Source organism: Ceratotherium simum, chromosome 33, assembly GCF_057802395.1.
Source record: "Ceratotherium simum simum isolate JZ-2026a chromosome 33, ASM5780239v1, whole genome shotgun sequence".
Lineage (NCBI taxonomy): Eukaryota > Metazoa > Chordata > Mammalia > Perissodactyla > Rhinocerotidae > Ceratotherium > Ceratotherium simum.
The window spans coordinates 15,115,060-15,130,224 of record NC_141932.1 but is presented as its reverse complement, the minus strand read 5'-3'; the positions used below and the strand labels follow the sequence as shown (position 1 = coordinate 15,130,224).

The 15,165-nt window shown below is 54.0% G+C and overlaps 1 protein-coding gene across 1 annotated transcript; it reads right to left on the bottom strand.

Annotated features, from left to right (window-relative positions):
* Window positions 1–5,060: 5,060 nt before the first annotated feature.
* On the bottom strand, window positions 5,061–14,688 carry AP2S1 (adaptor related protein complex 2 subunit sigma 1). The gene is given in 5 exon segments (XM_004440184.3): window positions 5,061–5,422; window positions 5,576–5,635; window positions 6,188–6,301; window positions 11,489–11,638; window positions 14,416–14,688. Coding segments are annotated over 5 exon segments (696 nt in total). The 5' UTR covers window positions 14,686–14,688; the 3' UTR covers window positions 5,061–5,320.
* Window positions 14,689–15,165: the final 477 nt, after the last annotated feature.

Here is a 15,165-nt window from a genome sequence, read left to right as displayed (position 1 = left end):
ATCCCACATACAAAATAGAGGAAGATGGGCACAGCTGTCAGCTCAGGGCCAATCTTCCTCAGCAAAAAAAAAAAAAAAAATCTGTACCCTTTAGCTATCAACGCCCAAATCCCATTCCCTTCAACCCTAGGAAACCACTAATCCACTTTCTGTCAATATGGATTTGCCTGTTCCGACATTTCATATAAATGGAATCATACGATACGTGGTCTTTTGTGACTGGCTTCTTTCACTTAGCATATGTTTTCAAGGTTCATCCATGTCGTAGCTCGTGTCAGTGCTTCATTCCTTTTTATGGTTGAAAAATATTCCATTGTGTGGACATAGCCTATCTTATTTACCCATTCATCGGCTGATGGGCATCTGGGCTGTCTCCACCTCTAGGCTACGTGAATAATGCTGCTACGAACGTTCATGGACAAGTTTTTGCGTGAACACGTCTTCCTTTCTCTTGGGTCAACAAGGAGGAGAGGAATTGCTGAGTCACACAGTCAGTGTAATGTTTAACTTTGTAAGAACCTGCCAGAGAGGAGTTTTCCGGAGAGGCTGCACCATTTGGCGTTCCCACCAGCAACGCACGAGAGTTCCAGTTGCTCTGCGTGCTTGTTCAATCAGCCACAGAGTTGTAGTGATTGCGACAGCATTTAACATGTGAACGCTCTCACCTCTGAGCACACTTCCCTCACTCGATTCAAGGATGTTGCACTAGATTGTTTCCTTTTTTATTTTATTTTTTGATTTTTTTTTTCACTCTTATTTTGTGGTGAGGAAGATTGGCCCTGAGCTAACATCTGTGCCCATCTTCCTCTAGTTTGTCTGTGGGTCGCCACCACAGCATGGTTTGATGAGTGGTGTAGGTCCACGCCCTGGATCCGACCCTGTGAACCCCCGGCCGCCGAGCAGAGCGCACCGAACTTAACCACCACGCCGCCGGGCAGCCCCTAGATTGTTTTCCTTCTTTCTCATTGGCTGCTCCTTCTCTGTCTCATTTTCTCATTTCTCCTCTTTTCCCCGATCTCAGTCTGCAGATCTCTTCTCTCTCTTCATGCCCGCTCCCTTGGTGACCTCAGCTGACCTCATGGCGGTAAATACCGTCAGTGTTCTGGCCACTTCCGAATGACATATTCCTCCCACTGTCTTCTTGCTTCTGGAAAAGGAGATTCCAGTCCTCCAGACACTCAGGTTGCAGAGTGGGCAGTGATCCTCGACTTCACTCCCACCCCACACCCAACTGTCAGCAAATCCTACTGAGTCCACCTTCAAAATGTGCCCAGAATCTGGTCGCTTCTCTCTCCTTCCATCGCCTTGCCTCTACCTTGGCCCAAGCCGGCATCACCTCCTCGAGGGCCTCCCCACTCCCACTCTTGACTTCCTCGTATCGGATGTGGCAAATCATCGTCCCTCCTCAGCTCACACATTCCTGTGCCCCACGTACAGTATGATTCCATTTCTGTGAAATGTCCAGAAGTCCACAGAGACGGAAAGCAGATTAGTGGATTAGTAGATTACCTAGGGCTAAGGGCATGGGTTTCTTTTTGGGGTGATGAAAATGTTCTAAAATTGATTGTGATGAGGGTAACACAATTCTGTGAATATATTAAAAACTACCAAATTATATAGTTTATTTTCTTATTTTTACTTTTTTTAGTTTTTAATTTGCCTTAATACTTTATAAATCATTTTTGCTAGATTAATAAACATACTAGTATATCTCATTATATGCCTGCATATAATTCCTGCCTATGCATGTAGTATGGTTTTTTTTATTGAGGTAACATTGGTTTATAGCATTATATACATTTCAAGTGTACACTGTTATATTTTGATTTCTGGGTAGATTACATCATGTGCACCACCCAAAGAATAATTACCATCCATCACCATACACATGTGCCCTGTCACTTCTTTTTCCCTCTACCCTCCCCCATGAATTGTACACTTTAAATGGGTAAGTTATATGGTGAGTTATGTCTCAATAAAGCTGTTGCCGGGGCCGGCCCCGTGGCATAGTGGTTAAGTTCAGTGCGCCCCGCCTAGGCGGCCTGGGTTTGCAGGTTTAGATCCTGGGCGTGGACCTACTCCACTCGTCAGCCATGCTGTGGCGGCATCCCACATACCAAATAGAGGAAGACTGGCACAGATGTTAGCTCAGGGCGAATCTTCCTCAGCAAAAAATAAATAAAGCTGTTACCATCCTCCCTCAAACCTTCCCAACAGAAAATCCTTCCCCTGGCTCTCATCTCACACAGAATGAACCCAATGTCCTCAGCACAGGTGGTCAGGCCCTGAATGATCTGCCCTCCCCGCCCCCTCCATCCCACTATTTTCTGAACACATCCCCTCCATTCTCCCTCTCGCCTACTCTGTTCCTGCCATACTGGCTTCCTTGCCTGTTCTGCCTCAGGGCCTTTGCACTTGCTATTCCCTCTGCTTGGAATCCTCTTCCCCTAAAATTACCCATGGCTCATGCTCCTTCAGTCTCAGCTCAGATGTCACCTCCTCTGAGAGGCCTTCCTGACCACCCGTCCCGAACAGCAGCACCTCTGCCAGGCTGCCCTCCCCGCTCAGTCTGCTTTATCCGCCTCCACGCACTCCTCACTTTCCCACACGCCAGATGTGGACTGCTGACTGACGCGGTGCCCGGCACCCTCAGGAGAATGTGAGCTCCCTGAGGGCAGGGGTTTATTTGCCCCTCACTGCTGCACCCCGGTACTAACCCAATGCCTGGCACACCGCAGGTGCCCAAGCGACATCTGTTGAAAACACCAATAAACAAGTGCTCCCTGCGTCTTCCCTCTCGGGGCCTCAGGTCCGCGGGTCCCATGGCCTCCTGGGTGACCCCCGAGAGCTCACTCACTCTAGTGCGTTGATGGCAGCCCCGCAAAAGGAACGTCCACATCCTGTAGCCTGTGAATGGGACCTTATGCAGAAAAAGGGTCTTTGCAGATGTAATTAGGGACCTTGAGATGAGATCACCCTGGTGGACCCCAAATACAGTGACAAGTGTCCCTATAAAAGATAGAGAAGGGGCCGGCCCCGTGACGTAGTGGTTAAGTGCGTGCTCCGCTGCTGGTGGCCCGGGTTCGGATCCCGGGCGCGCACCGACGCACCGCTTGTCAGGCCATGCTGAGGCCGCGTCCCACATAAAGTGGAGGAAGATGGGCACGGATGTTAGCCCAGGGCCATTCTTCCTCAGCAAAAAGAGGAGGATTAGCATGGATGTTAGCTCAGGGCTGATCTTCCTCACAAAAAAAAAAAAAAGAGAGAGAGAGAGAGAAGACGCAGACATAGAAGAAACGGCCACGTGAAGATGGGGGCAGAGACTGGAGAGATGTAGCCACGAGCCAAGGATCATCAGAAGCCACGAGAAGCTGGAAGAGGCAGGGAAGGCCCCTCCCCTGCAGCCTGCGGAGGGAACGCGGCCCTGCCCGCACCTCGACTTCAGACTTCTGGCCTCCAGACCTGGGAAGGAATCGTCTCTTCTGTTTTAAGCCGCCCGGTGTGTGGAGGTTCGTTACGGCCGCCACAGGAGACCAACGCCCTCCACGTCCCGACAACCCGAGCGCACTCCTCAGACCTGTTCTGTCCTGGGCCCCATCTCCGGATGACCTCACCCCCCCACCATCGCCCGGCCGCCCCCCACCCTCACCCTCCACGGGCGGTCAGGCTCAGAGCCTGCTGTTTTAAGTCCGAGTTTGTGGCGACCTGTTACAGCAGCAACAAGAAACGACACTGTTATAACGATTAGGGAGGAACTCACCTCGTCAAGCCTGCTGCCCACGTGCAAAGCAACGATCGTGATAGCCGGCACTCACCGTCCCCTTCTGGAGACATCTCCAGTGTCTCCGACAGGGCCCTGCACCCAGCAGGCACTTAATGTCTGTGGAGGGACCCTCCTGAACCTTCCCATGATTAACTCGTTTAATCTTCAAGCACACCCTGTGAGACAGAATGATTACCAACCCATTTTCCAGATGAAGTAACAGAGGCAGGAGAGGTTAAGCGACTTACCCAAGGTCACACAGCGTGTGTGTGGCCGAGCTGGGCTGCTCCCACTTCCCGCAGGTGGAGACCGAGGCGAGGCTGTGTAACAAGTGCTGACACGCCGTGCTGGGCGTGTTCTCGGCTTGCCAAGGGTGCGGGTCACGGGTGCGGCCGGCAGCCATCACTCTGCTCTCAGTGGGCACAGGGGGAGGGGGACACGGCCCCCCCAGAGCGCACTAGAAACACGCAGGGTGTTTTCTCTTGTCACAATGGCTGGAGGGTGGGTTGAGGCTGACAGTCCGGCCACCCTGGGGCAGTCTCACACAATGAAGACTTGTCCCACCCGCGGCCAGCAGCGCTGTGGCTGAGGGCCACCAAACTAGGCCCAGCGCCAGCCCTGCAACCACCTCTGGTCTGCTGCTTAAAAACGAGGATTCTGGGGGCTGGCCCTGTGGCACAGTGGTTAAGTATGGCACACTCCGCTTTGGCAGCCCCGGTTCATGGGTTCAGATCCCAGGCATGGACCTACACCACTCGTCACCCATGCTGTGGAGGAACCCACATATAAAATAAAGGAAGAAGACTGGCACAGATGTTAGCTCAGGGCCAATCTTCCTCAGCAAAAAAAAAAAAAAGAGATTCTGGAGCTGCCTGCCCAGGCTCAGAACTACCTCAAAACAAACCTGGCTTGGCCACTGACTAGCTACGCGACCTTGAGCAAGTCTTTTAACCTCCCTGAGCTCAGTGATCTCACCTGGAAAATGGGGACACTGACAGTCCCTTCCTCATCGTCTTATGAGGATGAAGCAAGGTAGTACATGTCAATGCTAACAACAATGCCTGGGACACATGTGGTGCTTTTAGCTATGGGTATTATTACTTCAGTAGCAAGGGCTCGGTGTCTAAATCTGTCACCCCGTCCAGTCTTGGGGCTCCTCTGCAGGCAGGAGCAGGTGTGAAGGCACCTGCGTCCCCCGCCTCGCACAGCACAATGAGGAGTGCTTGTCGACTGACTGACTGACGCACTGACGGCCCGCGGCTCTTGGGGAAGACAGGCAAGGGCTCAGACACGAGGCCAGGTGGGGACCACAGGTTTATTGGGGGCTCCAGGCACGCACACTCACGTCATCACAACAACGGCACGGTTACTGGTACACGCAGGGTAGCCTCCGCCCACAGCCAGGCCGAGAGGCAGCGGGCGCCGTCTCCTCCCCGTGGCCCAGCCCCGGCTGGGTCCCTCCCTCCCGGGCGGCTGACGAAGTGGCTGCTGGGGGGGCCCGGGCCCGGGAAGGGGAAGCGAGCAGGCGAGTGCGGGCGGGTGGGAGGGCCGGCGCCCTCACTCCAGGGACTGCAGCATCAGCAACTGCTTCAGCACCTTTGTCTGGCTGGTCTCGCGGATCTCGCCGGCCAGGAACATCTCGTCCACGACCGTGTACACCTGAGGGGGCGGTCGAGGGGAGACCCGGGGTGAGGGAAGGGACCGGGGTGCCGCTCTGACCTCGGGGGCTGCGGGCCCTGACCCCAGAGCAGATCCGGCCCGCCCTCCTCCGCTCCTCTGCCTCCCTCGCCCTCCTCTTCCCCGGGAGCCCACCTTGTAGAAGTTGAACACCAGGTCCAGCTCACAGACGTTGTGGAAATACTCGTTTAAGACCTGGGGGAGGGAGACAGAGACGGTGAGAGACGGGAGAGAGACAGAGAGATCCACAGAGACGAGAACAGAGGTCATCAGAAAGAGGGCAAAACAGACACAGAGAGACACCAAGTGGGGGGAGGGAGGGAGAGAAAGAGAGATCCAGAGACGGAGGGAGGGACAGAGGGGAGGGAGAGAGGGGGCAAAGCGACAGAGACGAGAAAGACAGACAGAGAGAGAAACAAGAACGAAGAGCATCACGTGACAACAGAAGAAGATGGCAAGACAGACAGACCAAGGCAGAAGGAGACAGAAACAGAGACGCACGCGCAGAGAGGGACAGGGACGGAGAAGGACATAGATGGTGGCATCAAGACAGCAGGGGGCTGGGGCAGATACAACGAGAGGCAGAAACGCAAAAATGCAGCCAGGCGGGTGGAAGAAGACAGACACCCCCCCACAACCCCCGCCCCCTAGGGGAGGGCAAGGAGGGTCTGTGCATCCCGAGACGGGACACTGGGATGGTTCCCAGCACTCGGGGGCCACCCGCGTCCCCAGCCCGCCCGCCCGCACCTCCACAAAGTTGTGGATGGCCTCCAGGTAGGCCAGGTTGTTATCATTGACGTCCACGCAGATGCAGAAGTAGAGGCCGGCGTAGCGGCGGTAGATGATCTTGAAGTTCCGGAACTGCGGGGCAGAGAGGCTGTCAGCGGCAGGGCACGCCCAGGACCCGACGTGCTGGGCACAGCGGGGCCACGAGAGTCAGTCCTTCGTTCCACGCATGGTCCCCGAGGCCCAGCTCTGTGCCTGGCCCGTGCTGGGGACACAGAGGTGATTGAGACAGGCCCCGCCCTCCCCGCCTGGGGCTCACAGCCCGGTGGGAAGAGACTCATCCTCAGACATCCCCAGAGTGGGCAAGGCTGGGCCGCAGGATCCCAGACTCGGCGGCTAACTCAGCCTGGGGGTCCAGGAGGGCTTCCTGGAGGAGGGGGCATCTGAGCTGAGATCTGGAAGATGAGCAGGGGTGAACAGGCAGGAGTGATCGGGAGAGGGGAACAGCTTGTGCAAAAGCCCAGAGCCCAGAGAGAGGCTGGAGTGTTCCACGGCATCCATCCCACCTCTCCGTGGCTCCCTGTAGTCTCTAGAGACAAATTCCTTAGCCTGGAACTAATTCATTCAATCATCCCACAAACATGTCTGAGCCCCTACTGTGTGGCAGGCTCTGTGCCGGGCAGCAGAGTCATCATCTGTCACCAAGACAATCCAAGCCTTGCCCTTAACTCAACTGTAATATAAAAATAAATATTACTACAGTAACACACACACACACACACCCCCCCCCAGAAATAAATATGCATGGACCGGGGACACAGACTCTAATTTTATAAGTGAGTGTAAGTAGATAAAGGGATAGAAGGATACAGACATAGATATGCATACTCGTTTGCAAAGCACGATGTTTTTAGCCAGAATCTGAAAAAGCCTAGCTCTAGGTCTGACGTGCGTGTGCGTGTGGCGCCACCTGGTGGCAACTGTGAATGCCAACATTCGTCCTTGATTTTTATTCTTTTTTTTTCCAGCTCAGCCTTTGGTTAATTTCTATACTTTGAGGATGCTTTCTAATATTACTACAGGAATGCCTGCGCATAATCCATGGATTAATAAGCATGTATCAAGCTGCATACTCTACTTTTTTTTTTTTTTATCTGATACAGATCGTGATGAGCTGTTTGAAGACCCTGCTCTGGGGGAGAGGGTTTAAGACGGGAGGCCGAAAGGACAGGAAAATTTTATCTGGAGACGTCACCAACTGACTGTGACAGCTCGTGTGGCCTCGGCAGAATCGGACACTGAGCAGAACTCTTCTTTTCTTGATGTTCTCCCTTTCCTGTGGTCACGCTCTTTGCTCCTTCCTATGCCTGTTTTAAATTTCCAGGCTTCTCAGGCATCGGCCCCAGAGCCTCACGTCTTCTCCGGCTACACACTCTCAGAGAAGGCTCTTCCCGGGGGCTGGGGCAGGTCCCCCTTCTGAACACCGGGGCTCCCGTCCCAGCCAGGACCACTCCTGTGTGGGGACCGGTCTGCTCTCCCTTGGACTGCGAGCCCCGGGAGGGAAGGCTGGGGCTGTCCCCGCTGAGTCCCCAGCACTGCCCTGCCCAGGGCTGGACACTGCATAGGTGCAGCGGTAGACTGAACAATGTCCCCCCAAAGACGTCCACGCCGAACTCCCGGACCCTGTGAATCTGCGACCTTACACGCAAAAGGGACTTTGCAGATGTGATTAAGCTAAGGATCGGGAGATGGGGAGACGACCCTGGATTATCCCGATGGGCCCCGTGTAATCACAGGGTCCTTATAAGGGAAAGCAGCAGCAGGAGTGTGGGTCAGAGAGATTTCAAGATGCTTTGCTGCCGGTTTGGAAGACAGAGGAAGGGGCCACGAGCCGAGGAACGCAGGCAGCCTCTAGAAGCCAGAAAAGGCAAGGACACGACTCTCCCCTGGAGCCTCCAGAAGGAAGCAGCCCTCCTGAGCCATTTTGGACCCCTGACCTCAAGAACTGTAAGACAAACGCGTGGGGTTTTGTTGTTGTTGTTGCTGTCTGCTTGAGGAAGATTAGCCCTGTGCTAACATCTGTGTCAGTGTTCCTCTACTTTACACGTGGGACGCCGCCACAGCATGGCTGACGAGTGGTGTAGGTCCATGTCCGGGATCCGAACCCGCAAACCCAGGCCGCTGAAGTGGAGTGTGCTGAATTTAACCACTATGCCACAGGGCCGGCCCCAAATTTGTGCTGTTTTAGGCCACTAAGTTTGTGGTCATTTGTTACAGCAGCCACAGGAAACTAACACAGGTGCTAAGGAATGTGCATGAATGAATACGTGAGAGGAAGGCAGTTTGGATGGCTGGGCCTTCTTCATCCCTTTGTTTCCCTCACAATTCTCCTCCTCCAAGAAGCCTGCCTTGATCTCATTCTCATAAGAGAGACATTATGTAACATCTCTCCTTCCAATTCTCCTGAGTTTGTCAGGGGCGGGGACCAATTCTCTTGTTCCCCTCCTCCAGGAAGCCCTCCCTGACGCTCAGGCTGGGTCAGGTGCCCTCCTCCCACCAGGCTGCTCCATCCCCTCCCTGCCCACTCTGGGTTGTCATGGTCTAGGGACAGGCCTGTGTCCCTCACAGGGCTGTCTCAGTCCCCACTGTGCACCGAGCACAGGGCCGGCCACACAGCAGGCACACAGGACTGGTTGGTAAATAAACGCACAATGCACAAATGGACGAGGGGGCCTGGATCCGGAGGAACCTAAGACCTGAGGTCAGGCCCTCTTGTGACATTCTGAGCAGCCGGCCTTCCTGGCTGCTCTGTCTACTTGGAACTCCCTGACTCCCTCCTGGTCCCACAGACATGGTCATTCCCTGTGCCCAGCGTAGGGCCCCACACTGTGCTGGCAGCAGGATGCCCCACCAGAGAGGCATCCAGACGTCCCCGCTCCTCTCCCTTCGTCCCCTCCTGGATGTGCTCTGCTGGGCTCTTGCCCCCTCGCCCCACCACACCGCCCTTGGCAAGGCCACCAGTGACCTCGCTGCCGCCTCCAGGGGCCAATCCCGGCCTCCTCCTGGAAACACTTTCCTTGTGGGTGCTGGGACACCCAAATCTCCTGGCTGTCCTCTCCCTCCTCCTCTCCCACCTCCAGGCGTGGCCCCTCTTCTCTTCTTTCTTCTCCCCATCTGTCCTCACTCCCCTGGGCAGTCTGCGGCTTCAGTTACCCTCTATGGGCAGAACCTTCCACATCGCCATATCCTGCCCAGCCCTCTCGCTGAACTCAGACTCATCACTCCCTCCTGGACATCTCCGCCGGGATGGGGACAGACACCTCAGTCCTGCTCCTCACCTTGAACCTGCTCTTCCTGAAGGCTGCCCCATCTTAGAAAACGACAGTGCCGTCCTACCCGTGGCTCCGCTTTCTCTCACACTCCACGTCCAATCCTCGGCCCTGCAGTTGGCTCTACTTCCAGAATGCTGCTCCCCACTGTGTCCATGCCAGTTCCCGTCACCAGCATCTCTCACCTGGACCACAGTGGTCACCTCCTGAGTGGTCCTCCTGCTTCCGCTCTTGCCCCCACAGAGGGATCTCTAAGGCGGCCCACATCTCTCCTCTGCTCAAAACCCTCCTGTGGCTCCCACCTCACTCAGAGTAAGAGCCCGCATCCTCGCCACGGCCTACCAGGCCCTGCGCCATCTGCCCCGTTATCTCCTTGACTTTATCTCCTCCACCCTCCTCCCTGGCTTACTCCACCTCACACATGCTGGCGTTCCTGCTATTCTAGACTGTTCTAGAAATATTCTAGAATGTTCCCGCCTCAGGACCTTTGCACTTGCTGTGCCCCCAGGCTTGGAATGTTCCTCTCTCAGATACTGTCTCCTTTAAGTCCTTCGATTCCTTCAGGTCTTGGCTCAAATGTCACCTTTTCAATGCAGATTTCCTGAGCACACCATTTAAAGCTGCCGTCCACCCGTGGCGGACACGCTCCAGGACTTCTGCCTCTATAGCTGCTGCTTTTTCCTCCCTGCCACCTGTCACCACCTCACACGCTATGTCTTTACTATCAGTTCTCCAAGGGCAGGGACTTCTGTGTGCTATGTTCCCTGCTGCCCCCAGCGCCTAGAACGGTGCCAGGCTCACGGCAGGCCTGGGTAAATATTTGTTGAATTCTACAGGACAGTCAGCCTGGTCTCCTGAACAGGATAATGTTGTGGGAATTAAAGATGGAGACTTCTTAATCAAAAGAGACCAACGTGGGGCCGGCCCAGTGGCGTAGCAGCTAAGTTTGCATGCTCCACTTTGGTGGCCTGGGGTTCATGGGTTCGGATCCTGGGTGCGGACCTACTTCCCGCTCATCAAGCCATGCTGTGGTGGCATCCCACATACAAAACAGAGGAAGACTGGCACAGATGTTAGCTCAAGGCCAACCTTCCTCACCAAAAAAAAAAAACAGAGAGAGACCAAAAAGACATGGCAACCAACAGCAATGCAAGGGCCTTGACCGGCTTTGAACAATTTTGAAGATTTGGGGGAAATTTAATTATTGATTGGGTATCAGAGTAATAATAAGGAAGAATGACTCATTTTATCACGTCTGATCATGATATTGTGGAAATGTAAAGAAATGTCTTTATTTTCTGAGATATTTCAGATACCCTGAAATATTTAGGAATGAAATGTCATGACGTCTGTAACTTAATTTAAAACACTACAGCAAGGGACGGTTCGTTTTACTATTCTCTCTACATTTTTTGTGTGTGTGTGTGTGTGAGAGGAGGATTGGCCCTGAGCTAACACCTGTTGCCAGTCTTCCTCTATTTTGTATGTGGGATGCCGCCACAGCATGGCTTGATGACCGATACATCATCGATCCAAACCAGCGAACCCCGGGATCCAAACCAGTGACCCCCAGGCTGCTGAAGTGGAGTGCAGGACCTTAACCACTACGCCAGCGGGCTGGGCCTCTACTTTTGTCTGTTGGAGGCTTTTTCTAGCAAGTTTTAAAAAGGCACCAGAAAAAAAAAAATTATTTGGCCAAAAAAAAAAGAAAAAGGTACAGCGAAAAGGTAAAATTAAACCTGGGTCGTGGGTGTATGAACTTTCAATCAACTTCTCTCTGATTGTACTTATCCGTATGCTTGAAAATTTTTGCAATGAAAAGGGCCCAAAAAAGGAAGGATGAGGGCCAGCTAACAGCGTGTTGAGCGAATGACTGTGGGAAGGAAGGGGGGTCTGAGGGTGGTGGTCACCAGAGGTGGGGCAGGAGGCCAGGAGGCAGCGGTCAAAGGGAAGCAAGGAAAGGAGGGAGGCCTGGGGGGCGGGGGTCCGTCACCTCCACAAAGTTGGTGTGTTTGGCGTCTCGGACAGTGACCACGGCGTGTACCTCCTCGATCAGCTTCTGTTTCTCGTCGTCATCAAACTGCATGTACCACTTGGCCAGGCGCGTCTTGCCCGCCCGGTTCTGGATGAGGATGAAGCGGATCTGGGGGCAGGAGGAGGAGGAAATGAGAGAGGCAGGGAGTGCTGGCCCGTGCCAGGCACCCGCCTGCCAGCCCCACCCACGCCACCAAGGAGATAAAGTCGTGCCTCCCTGCTGCCTGCCCCCAGGGTCTCATGGCGACCACTAATCATTCTGTCTCTAGAAATTTCCCTCTTCTGGACATTTCATATAAACGGAATCACACAGTACGTGGCCTTCTGCGTCTGGCTTCTTTCACTCAGCATGTTTTCAAGATTCATCCATGTTGTAGCCTGGATCCGAACTTCATTCCTTTTTTTGTCTGAATAATATTCCACTGCACGGCCGTACCTCATTTTGTTTATCCATCCATCAGCTGATGAACACGTGGCTTATTTCCACTTTTTGGTTACAATGAATAACACTGCTATGAACCTTCCTGCACGAGTTTTTATGTGGACTTATGTTTTCATTTCTCTTGGAGTAGGATGGCTGGGTCATAGGGTAAGATTATGTCTAACTTTTTCGGGAACGGCTAAACTGTTCTCCAGAGCATCTGCCCCTTCTTAAGTGACTTAACGCTCGGCACCTCAGTTTATCCACCTAGAAAACAGGGCCACATAAGGATGTATGAAGAGTAAACAATATGTGAGAAGTACTCAGGATCGTGCCCGGCTCAGACCACACATTCTGTGTCAGCTCTGGTTAGCATCAGTGATGGCCAGGAAGTATGTTTTATGATTCTGAAATGCCAGGTCGACCGTCATAGGGCTACTGTGAAAATTTAAAGAGCTAATGCCCAAAGTGCTTAGCATAGGACCTATTACACACTGGGCACTCCATAAAATTAGCTATTATTATTACTGAGAGGCTTTTGACCAAGTGGCTAAGAAAACAGACTCGAGAGTCTGAATGAATCCTGGCACTGCTGGCTGTGGGTCCATGGGCAAGTCACTTAACCTCTATGGACCTCAGTTTTCCCTTCTGCATAATGGACATCATGAGGGTACCTCCCTCATAAGATGTTGCATGAGATAACAAACACAAGGGGCGCCACACAGTGACTAGCACATACTAGCGTTATATACACATTAGTTCTTAGTGGTATTATAACTCATCACCGTTTGACTTTGAGAAGACCAGGGCCCAAGTTCACCCAGCTAGGAAGCCTGCCTGGACCCAGCTCCGTTTGAGACAGGCACTATTGTGCCCATTTTATAGATCAAGAAACTGAGGCTCAGAAAAAGAAAGTCTACAATCAGAAAGTAGAGCTGGGGGTTCTAAAGCTTTGCCTGGAACCCCCTTATGCTGATTTGTGGGAGCCCCCAGCCTTCCATGGGAGTCCTCTCTCTTTCCTAAGCCCCATTCCTATGCACTCTATCCTCCCTCCCCCAACCAATCAAGCCAGACGGGAACAGGATATTACACTCTCCTTCTAAGACTCCCTTCTGCTGAGCCAGGGAAAACCACTTCCTAGCAGGGCAGGGGTCCTGGGCAGGAAGGGAGAGGGCATGGGTGGGGTGGGGAACCCACACTGGGCAGCCACAGCCTGGGGGGTGGAGCCAGAGATGTATGGGGTGTATAGGAAGGAGAGATAGAAGCAAGCCTACAGGGTTGATGGAGCACTCTGCCTCTTACTCCCAAATTCCCTCATACACCCCTCCCTGTTTCCCCTCCCAATTAGAATCTCTACCCCTCAGGGAATCCACCCTGAGACATCCCTCCCCTCCTGCATCGTCACCCCTCTGATGTCCCCTGTGGATGCCCCCCATCCTTCCCTGTCTCCAAGCCCCGTCCCCTGGAGATGTTCCCTTTTGACCTCCCCTTTCTCGGTTTCAATCCCCTCTCAGGCCTCCACAGGCCTTTTACTGGGGACATCCCTTCTCTGACTCCGAGGCCTCCTCTCCTGTTCCACAGGTTACATCTTGCCTCCAAAGACCCTGTTCCTTGGGGAGACTCCTCCCCTGTTCTGACACCCACCCCCACTCATCTCTTTTCCCAGCTCCCTGCCCAAAGAATCCTTTCTTATGGTCCAAAGACCCATCCCCGGGGAGGGATGCCAGACCCAACGCCCAGTCCTTGTTCCGAAAGCCCCATCCCCACCTCTCACACTTCCATGCCCCCTAAGACCCCTCCTCTTGGAAAGACCTGTTCCACTGCTCCCCATTCATTTCTAGCAGCCACTCCCTCCCTCCAAGCCTTCTCTCCCTTCTAGCCCACTTTCTCTGACTCTAAAGCCCCATTCCCCACAAGATGCCCACTTCCCGTCTCCGGTGCCCAGTTTCTTCCCCTCGAGATTCTCTCATCAGCAGTATCCCGCCCTTGTTTCAACACCCCCTCTCCGCCAGCAATGCCAGCTTCCCGCCTCCAGAGACCCCTTCTCTCCCGTCCCAATGTCTCCCATTCTTCTCCAACTATCCTGCCACACTCTGGGAGAGCCCTCCTCTTGGGGCGCCCCCTCCCCACCTCCAATTCCTTCTCCCCACCTCCGCGATCCTGCCGTGCGAGCTGCCTCCCTGTTTCAAATCCCCCCAGTCGTCTCCAGTATCTCCCTCCCGCACAGCCGTCTCCCCTTGGCGCCTGGTCTCCAATGCCCCCTGGCCTCCAGACCCCCAGCGCCCAGACTCACCGCCCCGTTCCCCCCTTTCCCGGCCTTGGATCGGCCCCAATCCCGAGAGCCCGCGCCCGGCCCAGACGATCGCACCGCGGCCGGGGGGGGCTTGTCAGTACCCAATCGAGCCTCGGGTATCTGCACGTGGACCACCTTCCTCCCGTCCCCAGCGTGAGCGCGCCCCCGTTACCATGGCGACCCCCGTCCGGACCCCAGCGCCCCTGGTCCCGCGGCTCCTGGGCTGCTCCTGCTCTGGCAGCAGTTGGAGGACCCAGGGCTAGAGAGGACTTCCGGTAGAAGAACCGCCCCTCCCTCTCTCACACAGCCCGCCGGGAATTGTAGTCCCAGGAATGGGTTCGCTCGTCCAGGCGGCAAGCCGGGGGGGAAACGGCGGGTCTCTCTTCCCAGCATGCTGCGCGAGTGTCCTTCTGCTACCGCACGATTCAGACTCCAAATACATGCTGGGAGCGTTGGGTGAATGTCTTTTCGGAAGACTACAATTCCCGAAATGCTTGACAGCCAGCAAGGCGGAAGTTGCATTGTGGGAAATGTAGTTCTGGTAGCCCTCCCTCCGTCTCCTGTCCAGGGCGAGAAGGGCGTGCTGGGAATAGTAGTTTTAAATAAGAAACTGCGTTGGTGAGCTAGAAATGTACAGTCTTTCCGTGCTCGCTCAGTGCGTTATTTAAAATACATTGAGTGTTTCTGTGGGAGACGGACAGTGGTTTAAGAGCATGAATTTGGAAGTCAGAACTGTGTGACTTTGGGCCAGTAACTTCACCTCCTAACTCAATTTCCTCCTCTGTAAAATAGGGGTGATCTAGGGGTCACCTCGGTAGGGTTGTTTTAAAGCTTCGAGAAGTTTCCAAAGTACTGAGCACAGTGCTTGACACAGTAAGTGCTCAATAAATATTAGTTAGCATCATGAATGTTCATTGTTAGC